We start from the raw sequence: 11,471 nt of genomic DNA on the forward strand, positions 1-11,471 counted from the left end.
ATTCAATAACTGTTTTCTTAAATTAAAGCATTTCTTCAAGGCTATTAAACAGAAATAAAATAGCAATTGTTTTATGTTTCCTGATTATAATTAAACGACAAATGAGATCTATTTTATTCAAATAATTAAAACGTTTTAATATTAAGTTTTTTTCATTTACATCAGCGGTATCAGAACCTCCACTTCCGGGATTGCGTGTCACAGCTGTCAAAATGTAAGCATGTGTGTTTATTCCAGAAATTTGTTTATTTTTAGTCATTATTATCACAGTTAATACACAACTTTACTTTCTAATTGTAGGTCTAAAGTTACTTTCAAGATCATTCTGACGTCGGATCCCAAACTTCCATACAAAGTGTAAGTTTTACAATATTGACCATTTTTGAAAAACATTCGAAAAGGGGTGCCGCGTAACATTCGTGTGTTCATAATAATTCATAGTACACTTAACTAACTTTACCGGTGAAGAATTAGAATTCTAAACAATTTTAACAAAATTCATTTTCATCTTTTAAACAATTCATTATTCCCTTGTGTGTACAATTGATAAGTTGGGTGACCAGAGTGTACCATATGTCAACACATGATACATGCACATGTTTAGTGTTTATCTCCTGTAGTTGGTGATGGCAATACTGGTATACTAGTATTGTGCACAATACTGGTATACAAGTTTTGTACCATTATTGTGGTGTTTTTTTAAATAAACAAAATTATACATATAATATACATGATATGTACATGATACATGTAGGTAATTATAACAGGTTGGGGACAACCCATCAAATGGGGAACTGATCCCCAAATGAGTAACAATCCCCCATTTGAGTAATCATTTGGTAGTGCTAAAAACAAAATTTTCTTAACCTAGTCTTTTTTCTTAAAATGGCACATATATACATGAAAAATGCAGCAACTTTGCCAAAAGATGATTATCCTTATCTTAATTTACTGAGAAGATACAAGCCTATGAAATCAGAAAATTTTACTATTTTCAAGGCTTTTACCTTTTTTAAAACCCACAATAAAAATATAGTTCTTTAGGAGAAGTTGTTCCATTTTCTATAAATTTTCATGGGAAAAAATTGGTTGATTATAGAGGGAATCATTAAAGCATGACTGGAGTGGGCCCCACCTTAGGAAAAGTTCTGGATCCGCCACTGCTGATGTTTTTAAATATGAGTTAAATACAATAATATTTTGTTTATTCATGTTATTTGTACAACAATGTACAAGTATAGTAATTACATTTATTTTAACTGGTTGTTAATTGATTTCACAATTATCCTGTATAATCATGATTTTTTATTTGGACACTTGCGCTTCAAATCATAGGACATTTGCGCTATTTAAAAAAGGACATTTGCACTTTTTACATAAGACATTTGGGCTTTTGCAATATTTGGTTATTATGACTATTCATCCTCTTTCATCCAGACTTGGGACTGGCAGGTATAACCTGGCAGAGTTAAAGTTATATTTTCCTTTATGGTTATATAATTATAAGCATCAAAATCACTTCATAGCACATGTCATAGCTCTTTGACATATATTTAAAGATTATATAGAGCTAAAAGTAAATATTTTGAAGATATTTAAATCACGTATAGTCATCACAGTTCAGTTTTCGCTTGATATCTGATGTCCAAAGAGTGAACAAATATAGCCCTAAGGCCTTGTTATCTGTTCTGACTGGTATTGGGCCAACATTTTAAATAAATAATTAAGTTTCACTTTCTCAATTGAATTCTTTACTGGGGTGCCTTTACATCATAAGAACGAATCTTAATGTAAATCGCCGACTGTTGTTAAATGATATACTCTTCAAATATATATTTAAAAAATAAATTGGATGAGTTGAGTAGAACTGTTCATTATCAGGGGCGGATCCAGGATTTCAGTTAAGGGGGGGGGGCGCAATGTTTATATTTGCGGAGCGGAGCAAGGCGAACAATTTTTGAGGTTATTTTTTTATGAAATATTCTTCTAAAGGGGTACAATGTAGGTATTTCGAACTATTGTGAGGTACAGTCAGCGAGAAATTAAAGTTTCAAGTAAAAACCACCTAAATCCAACGACCTGACAACAATCTACAATCACTAGTATCATGGACGGACAGATGTAAAACAATATGTTCCTGTTCCGCAAAAACCTCTCAGTTATGATGGCAAGGTCTCCTACAAACTTGAAAAATCTTCACCAATCTCCTAACACCAATAACTTACGCACTTCATGTAAGAGATTCATTCTGCATATCTATGATAGAGTTTATAAAGCTGCATCCCAAAAGAGAAGCTGAAGATCATGCAAACATTTTATTTTGATTCTGTGTTCCTATGCAAACCAATCTACACTCAAGACAACAGCACTTCTTAAATAATCTATACTAGAACACACCCGCGAAATCGCGGGCATATACAGCTTGTAGGATGATTTTTTGTAAAAGATATTATGTATGGAGAATAACATAAAAGGTATCTCCCTTTTTCCAAAGTCCGATATTTGGTTTTTTTCTGTTAAATTCAATTATATTCGTGTTTCTGGCCTACGACCACAATTCTTCTCCTTTGCAACAATGCTTCTTTTGGTAAAAGTCAAATCAAATTAAAAATTTGCACCGTTTCAAACATGAAATAAATGTAACTGCTTATATATATACCCTTATTAGTCTAAAAAATATGCTTCTATGACAATCCATCAGTACTTTTTTGGGGAGAGCCTTATTAACATGCCAATGGAAGGATTTGAATCATGTATAAATGACTAATACCGACTAAGGCTAATTTGAGGGGTTGTCAATCAGGAAGGGTCCTGATACCGAAATCCCGGACTTAAAACCATGAAATCCCGAGATGCAGAATTTAAAGAAATTAATATCCCGAAATCGAAAAATAAAATCCCGAGCTTAAAAACACCCAAACCCGACGCCCCAGAAAAGGTCCTGCCTCCCTCTAATCTCTACCTTACTTTTATTTTTGTCAAATCACTATTTTCCCTTTTAACAATAAATTGTTATGCCCCAATTATGGGCATTATGTTTTCTAGTCTGTGCATCTTTGCGTTCGTTTTCGATTGTTCGGTCGTCCGTCCGTCTGTCCCACTTCAGGTAAAAGTTTTTGGTCGAGGTAGTTTTAGATGAATTTGAGCATGTTTTATTTATTTTAATATATATGCAAGTGGTATGACCCCTTAAATAGTAAACATTTCAAAGAAAACAGTAAACAGACTCAGGGACTTTCTATACTAACATAGAAATTCACTGACAGAATACAAAGAGTCTATATATTTAAGTAGTATTATCGTAGTTTACAAGTTGATAAACGCGAAAAATATTAGTCCTCTCTAAGGAAGTATTTTTGCGATCTAAACACCATGATATGGAGAACGCTCTACAATTGGTTGTACTTGTGTCACATGTTTTACTTTTTTTAATATAAATGCAACTGGTATGACCCCTTAAATAGTAAACATTTAAAAAAAAAACAGTAGACAGAATACAGAGAGTCTCTATATATTAAAGTAGTATAATCGTAGTTTACATGTAGGTAAACGCGAAAAATAATTGTCCTCTCTAAATAGGTATAATAGTTGTGGTTATTGCGATCTAAATACCATGATATGGAGAACGCTCTGATTGGCTTATCTATTTTTCATTTTTGTTATCTATCATCATGATCATACGATTGGTTGTATTTGTGCATGTTTCAAACAGAATCCGGGTCCGTACGCCCTAATTCACGTTCGCCCTAGTACCTGTTCGCTCTGATACCTGTTCGCCCAGGGTCCATTCGCCCTGATTTTTATTTTTTTAATAATTGTTGTCTAGTGGCATAATTTTAAGTATTTGAATAAAATATGTTGATGTTTGTTGAAAAAAAATCACCGAATATTGATATTGCCGCAATCAATTTCATCATTTTCCCTTTGATTGCAGTAGAATACTGGAATAAAATGTATTTACCTTTGTTGATATTTGTTAACAAAATAATTGTATTCAGTCATTCACTAATGTATGCAGTATAACTTAGACTAGTCTCAGAGTATTTTAATGAATGAACTTGTAAATCCGTTTTACAGTTCGTACATTTTTAAAAAAAATATTTCAAGCTGAATATATTATCAAAACAAATTTGTTTTTTATATTATAAATCCATCAAAATACAGGTATCACAATAAGCAGTGATCCGAATTATTTTGTCATAAAACAATAAATTAATGATCCTTAACAAGCCATAAACTTTTAGATATTTCCTTGTTTCCATAAATTTCAAGAACATCTACCATAGAAAAATATCTGATTAATTTCATTCAACTTCAATGCCCTGAATATTAATATTTTTTAGTAGGGCGAACGGACTCTAAGGGCGAACGAACTCAGGGCAAACGGACCCAGGGCGAACATGTTACTAGGGCGAACGGTCCCGATACCTTTCAAACAGGAAGTCTTATCTATGACTAAAAGACAGTCTGATGACGGAGTCATATCCGGGCTCCTTTTTTTGTCGTTTTCTCCTAAAATAACTCAATTTGAATAATCATAAGGATAGATGACAAATGCGACTATGCATGTTACCTATTGGACACAGAGGCATGATGATTGATTTATTGTGGAAGGAAGAGAAGCGACACCAAAAATGAGGTCTTCTCGTTTAATAGTATAGATATTAATATCTGTCAACCAATCCTTGAAAGACATTGGTGCTGGTAGTTGTGATAAACAGAAAAACAGAACTTGAACATCACAAAAAAAAGAAGCCCTTGTTTGCAGATCGTCAATGTGTCTTAGCCATTCAATAGGTTTCAATTATGTAAAATAAAACCGGTTCACTGAAGAATTACTTTAACACTCCATAACACCATCCTCGACAAACTTGGTTAGGACGATGGAAATGTAAAGAGTTGACAGATAGACGGGCGGATCGACGGAAGCAAAGTGAGACAAGACAGATCACATTGGCTCACATGACCAATACTAGATACTAGAATAAGCTTTTGCAAACGAAAATTTCCACTACATATGGTATACATGTACATGATTCGGCACTTCGATTATAAAAACGGCAAATAGAATGTAACATTTTTTTGTACTTTAACTGCTAAAACATTTGTTTTATTTTTCATTCAGACACCTTCCTTTGAAGTATATAATATTTATAGAACTTGAATAAATCGTAGGTCAGTTGATTAGTAAACACGCTGCCGGATTCTGTTACTAAGTTACTTAGTATATAAGTCCCTGGTTAAACTGACTGTTTTATATACTAGTACTTGAATGTTAAGAAGGAATGGTCTCTTCTGATACTGAAACAGGTTGAAATCAACCGGGTGAACCCATACTTTGCAAATTTTAGGGGGGGCGCACGCCCGCCACCCCCCACCTAAATCCGCCCCTGATTATAGTACTACATATGTAGTGGGCATGGAAGGATTCTGGACCATTTGTCTTACTATATATAATGAATTGATAAATACATGTTTAAGTTAAATTTATTTGCAGGTAGACGACTATAAGAAAAAAGCGCAAATGTGACCGGTCAATTTATTACACACGAATCAAAATTAAAAGCACAAATATCCTATCGTTTTACAGGTAAACAAGCACAAATGTCCTGTGCCCATATCAGTAATGTACCAGTATTGCTGTTTTATTTTTTAAAAGTTACAATACGGGTACAAAACTTGTATACCAGTATAGTGGACAATACTGGTATACAAGTATTGCGATCACCAACAACAGGAGATCCCAACACATTAAGCCATTCACACTAAATGTTCATAATGGTATACTTTACAATGCTTGATGTTACATGTGTGCATGGTTAATTTAACAATTTGATAAGATGCAAGATGTAGATTTAATTTTTAAGGCACTTGACGTAGTTTTAACTTAACTAAAAATGCTAATAATTTTGTTACTTGTAGCTTTAAAATTTATGAAAACATAAATGGTACCCAAGGAGACACTTAAACATTGAGTGACCCTCAATAGAACAGTTTTAGAATTTCACTCCAATGTATGAAAAACATCAGTTTGATGACTTTGATCATTTCTCATGTAATAAAGAAAAAAACAAGTATTTTCTGTAATATAAAAGGGGACTTTTCTAGTCATGAGAGGGGTCTTCTTGTATTCAGTATTTAAACATTTAAAAAGAAGATTGAAAGTCAACAAATTATCCAAAATTCATGGATGTGATTTGTCAATATACATTTGTACCTGCAAAATCAGATACAAAAAGCATCTTGTTTTTTGGTAAACGTTTCTGTAAATACATGTAATATAAATATGTGCTGTTCCATATTCTGTCAATGTCAATGATATCTGTACTACATTTGTAAGAAGTGGTTTAAAAAAAAATTATTATTTTATCAGTCATTATTTGAGGGGTTGTTCCCATACTGTCCATTCCTGTTATTTCACACAAGAGTTCCATGTACATGTACATTTGTTGTACATGTTGTATGTGTAAAGAATGTATTTGAACCAACTTTCTATTATGTTATACATGTAGCAACTATTCTTCACATTTTATGTAGAAAATGATTTACAATTCCAGGTTAAGTGTTCCTGAACAAACACCATTCACAGCAGTGTTAAAGTTTGCTGCAGAGGAGGTATGTATACAACATGCTAAAAAAGGCTATACTACTGTAGCCTGAGATTTGTTTTAAAAAACTGGAAAATAAGTCTATTGTGCCACACATGCCACCCATTGGCGGATCAAGGGGGAGGGTTCCAGGTTTGGAATCCCCGTTTTGGGGACCAGCAATGCATTTTAATGGGGACATATACATGTAGCTGGAACCCCCCTTGTCCTGGGTGGAAAACCCCCTTTTAAAATGGCTGGAAGTGGACCCCCCTGCCACCACATGTAAATATGCATGGCCATGAGTCACCTTCCACATACAGATACAGGATTCATGTAGTTGCACCCATTTGTGATAACAAGCAATGTGTATAAGTTTTCTAACATTTGGTTGAGGCAAGCTAAAGTTGGAGAACAGAAATGACAGGTTTAGCATTTTTTCCAATTACAAAAGGAAATAACATTAACATGATTAACGATATAAAAAGTGACACCACCCAATTTTTAAACTTCATATTTGTTTTATTGTAATTTAACTTAAGCAATTGTGTTCATGATGAAGTTTGATAACATTTGGTTATGGCAAACTAAACTTAGAGAACCAAAACTGCAGCAATTATTATGTTTATCAAGGGGCATAATTTTTGAAAGGTAATATTACTAGTGATGTCACCCAATCATGCCAATAATGAATATGAACTTGATCTGTGTTTTATGGCTATAAGCATTGTGTATAAATTTACATTTGGTTATGTTAAAGAACAGAAACAAAAAAATCAGCAATTTTATGCTTATACATGTATAGGGACATAACTCTTGAATGATTGATCAGTAACAGGGACATCACCAAATTTTAAAAGTAGAGGGTCACAAGTTTTGGGTTTGATCATATGTCCCTTGTTTGTTTACTACTAGTCAGTCTCTCTTCCTCTTTTTGATTCTAGTAGTGTTTTGCAGAACATTGAGGTTGCATCTACTTGAAACTTAGTGCACTACTATACATGTACATCTTTTTTCAAGTACATGCATAGACAAAAAAAATACCTTCAAGGGTTTAATTTAAACTTATACACAATGTACAATGCACATTAGATGAATTCAAAAAGGCTCTCTAACTACAAAGCTTATATATGAAAAAGTAATAGATTAAATTGAATCATAAGAATATAACTATTCAAGATTGTAAATTTGAGTGTCCATTAGTATACTAGTAATTAGCTTGCCCGCTTTTAGATCACTATTTCAACCTGTGTGGCATCATGGGATGTCAAACACTGCATTAGTCTATCTTTTAGGGCTAGAAAGTCCAAAAGGAAAAAAGAAACTTACTGTTCTAACACTCTATATATATTAAATGCTGAAAATTTGGAAGTTATGATTTTCTACCAAAATATATTAGAAATACCATGGGAAAATAAAAATAATAGACTGGAAAGAAAGTCACAATACTTTGACATGAGTGAAATGAGGTAAAACAGTAAAAAAAAAAAAATTATCCACAAGTAAAAACAAAACCCTGACAAAAATGTTGAGGTTATGTACTTAAAAAAATATGTAAATATGAAAGATGGAAACAGAATATATATGTGTTTTAATTAAATTTGAATAACTTGTATCTGTGATTTCATTTATACTTTTAGTTTAAAGTACCACCAGCAACAAGTGCCATTATAACAAACGATGGTATAGGAATAAACCCGGCTCAGAGTGCTGGTAAGAATACACAAAATAGGATTAGATCTTATTTGGAAGTCAGAATTTATTGGCTGAAATAGAAGAGTATTTATGGAACAATTAAAAAATGTCTGTCATAAATTTAGAAATGACAATATGTGAAAAATAGCATATTTATAAAAAAAAAGAAGAGGAAGATTACTTACAAAATCAACCTTGTGATGATCGATGCAAGCATTTAACGTGAAATACAGTCATGACAGTACATGTATAATTTTATGGCTTATGCTTTAAAATTCAGTTAGAAAACATACATTAAGTCATAATTATGTAATTTCATTGCTACACATCCTTTTGTTAACTGGATTTTTGTGACAAAAATGTTGGTTATTGATTTGGGGATGTACATGTATGGCGGGCGGGCTGCAACCAAATGTTGTCCGTGCATTTATTCATGAACCGTTCAACCAAAGCTTCCCAAATTTTAATATGTTGTTACTAATTACAAAATGAAGGTCAAGTTTAATAATGACGATTTTGACTTTTACCGTTCAGGAGTTATGGTTCTTGAAAGATTGAAAAATGGTTTTTCCAGTCGTGTCCGTGCATTTACTCATGAACCGTTAAACCTAAGCTTTTCAAATTTCAATATGTTGATACTGATGAAAAAATAGAGATCAAGTTCAACAATGACAATTTTGACTTTTACCGTTCAGAAGTTACAATGTATGGTTCTTGAAAGATTGAAAAATGGAGTTTCCAGTCGTGTCCGTGCATTTACGCATGAACTGTTCTACCAAAGCTTCCCAAATTTTAATATGTTGTTACTGATGACAAAATGGAGGTCAAGTTCAATTATGATGATTTTGACTTTTACCGTTCAGGAGTTACAATATATGTAGTTCTTGAAAGATCGTAAAATGGCATTTCCATTCACGTTGTTGCATTTACTCATGAACCATTCAATCTAAGCTTTTCAAATTTTAATATGTTGATGCTGATGACAAAATGGAGGTCAAATTTAATATTGACGATTTTCACTTTCACCATTCATCAGTAATGGTTCTTGTGATATTACCAGGACACAAATAAATGTTAATAAATCTGGTTTGCTGTCGTTGTGACAGCCTCTTGTATGTATTTTGGATTCAATTTCTAATTCTCAGGGTATAGTTCTATTTTTTGTGGTTAAAGGTGACCTTTAATTCACGTGTTCAACAAAATACAAATTTCTTATATGTTTGAATGCAGAATTAAAAAAAAAGCAGGAAATCAATTTTACAGAAATACGCATTTTCTCGCAAATATTGGTATCCTCAAAATTAAATTAATACCAGTGTTAGATATCAGAAGATATGGTATAAGTGTCAATGAGACAACTCTCCATCCAAGTCCCAATTTGTAAAAGTTAAACCATTAGTGGACAAAGCATGACCTTCAACAATTGCCTTGGTTCACGGGGGGTCTCTTCCTATATAAAGGTATATACATATGTGCCGCTGGAATGGGTCCCTTTTTTGATCCATCAAATATATGAATGGGGGGCAATTTTACCGAGGAAATATATCAATAGGTAGTAATTGACCGATTGTGATATATCAATGGGTCATAAATATATGAATGGGTTATGATTTCGCTGTGAAATATATGTATAGGTAGGGATTTCACAATTATTCAATATATATGAATGGGGGTGTTTTTAAAATCCCAGCTGCACAACTGTACCCAAAATCCCATGTTGAGACCCCCCCGTGCCTTGGTTACCAATTCTTTAATTTTTTACAGAACATGCAGTATGAAGATAGAAAAATATAGATAAAATAACATGCAATATATTTCATTTTACCATTACATGTATATTGTATATCTAAACATATTGTGATTGTATATTTTGTATTTTCAGGAAATGTATTTTTAAAACATGGATCAGAGTTAAGATTAATACCTAGAGACAGAGTAGGACATTGTAACCATGGTAACAGATGTTGATATTAGTCATAGTTTAGAAATTATTTCATCAAATTCATTCATAATTCTTGTGGAAGTTCAACATGAGAATTGGACATTTACAGCTTTTCCATTCTGAACTGTTTTCCAAGGATAGAGACAACTAAAGGAAGATAACTCTGTTTGCAAGTCAATGATGCAATATGTATCTGTTAATTATCAATGTAAAAAATGAATGTCTTAAGTTATTGAATTGACATTTTGTATGGCATGTTTCTTCTGTATCATCTGTATTGATAACATGTTTGTATTTATTATATATGTCAGCACTTTTTTTTTTATTAAAAAGAAGGATTTGGAGTTTTAATTCACAAGACACTGATTTTTGACTAAATTTGACTAAAATCATAAGTAAAGGACCAGTAATGTTATTGCTGTTCTTCATCAATAGTCATACCATAATAGAGAGAAATACTTTTCACATCATTTACACCTCTATTTTTATTTGCTGACAAACAAACAAAATTTCATTGATTGTCAGGATAAATTTAAAGTTCACACAATAATTTATGCAGTGCCTTGATCATGTTGATAATTAGAGTTTCCAATGAAATAGTTCAGTGCAAAATTAATATTTGGTATTAGGTATTCAAAGACAGAAATATATAAATGAATTTCATGCATTTAAAGCAGAAAAAAGCATTTACAGTTCAAATTGTCTCTGTTGTCTACACACAAAATATACTTTTTAAAACATTTGTCAATATAGATTACTCATTTTACTCTTAAAAAATCTAGAATTTTGAATCTACTATGTAAGTTGGAGAGGCATTGAGGTCAAAATACAGTTTAAGATTTGAAATTCATGCCATGACTAAGTTATGCTGTACTTGCAATATTACTGTTCTTATATGTACATGCATTTAATACCAACATATTATTTGATTATTTTAATTTATTATGTGTTTTAACTTTTGATTTTTTTTTTATAGTTGTGTTAACTGTTATTCTAAATTTGATTTAAGATACCAACATTGTTTTATGTTCTTTAGCATGTTTATATAGAGAGGGACCTTTCCTAAATTGCAATATAGTTTTTTTTTTCTAAAGTTTTTATTAGATATATATAGAGAGAGAAATCTGGTTTTCTTATTTTGATATAAAAGAAGTAAGGTCTAATTCAAAACATATTTTTTTTATTTTCATACCCATTTAAATTTATTGTAAATCAGTATATTATTTTGCCTTTTTTCTTGATAAATC

General features: G+C 32.0%; 1 protein-coding gene across 1 annotated transcript; it reads left to right on the plus strand.

Annotated features, from left to right (window-relative positions):
• Positions 1–130: 130 nt before the first annotated feature.
• LOC134696729 (ubiquitin-fold modifier 1) lies at positions 131–10,547 on the plus strand. The gene is made up of 5 exons (XM_063558654.1): positions 131–214; positions 301–357; positions 6,558–6,615; positions 8,228–8,300; positions 10,165–10,547. Coding segments are annotated over exons 1-5 (276 nt in total). The 5' UTR covers positions 131–212; the 3' UTR covers positions 10,251–10,547.
• Positions 10,548–11,471: the final 924 nt, after the last annotated feature.

This window comes from Mytilus trossulus, chromosome 14 (assembly GCF_036588685.1).
Source record: "Mytilus trossulus isolate FHL-02 chromosome 14, PNRI_Mtr1.1.1.hap1, whole genome shotgun sequence".
Lineage (NCBI taxonomy): Eukaryota > Metazoa > Mollusca > Bivalvia > Mytilida > Mytilidae > Mytilus > Mytilus trossulus.

Coding starts and splice junctions, on each gene's coding strand:
- LOC134696729 (XM_063558654.1), top strand. Junction 358..6,557: donor CCCAAACTTCCATACAAAGT/GTAAGTTTTACA, acceptor TTACAATTCCAG/GTTAAGTGTTCCTGAACAAA. Junction 6,616..8,227: donor TAAAGTTTGCTGCAGAGGAG/GTATGTATACAA, acceptor TTATACTTTTAG/TTTAAAGTACCACCAGCAAC.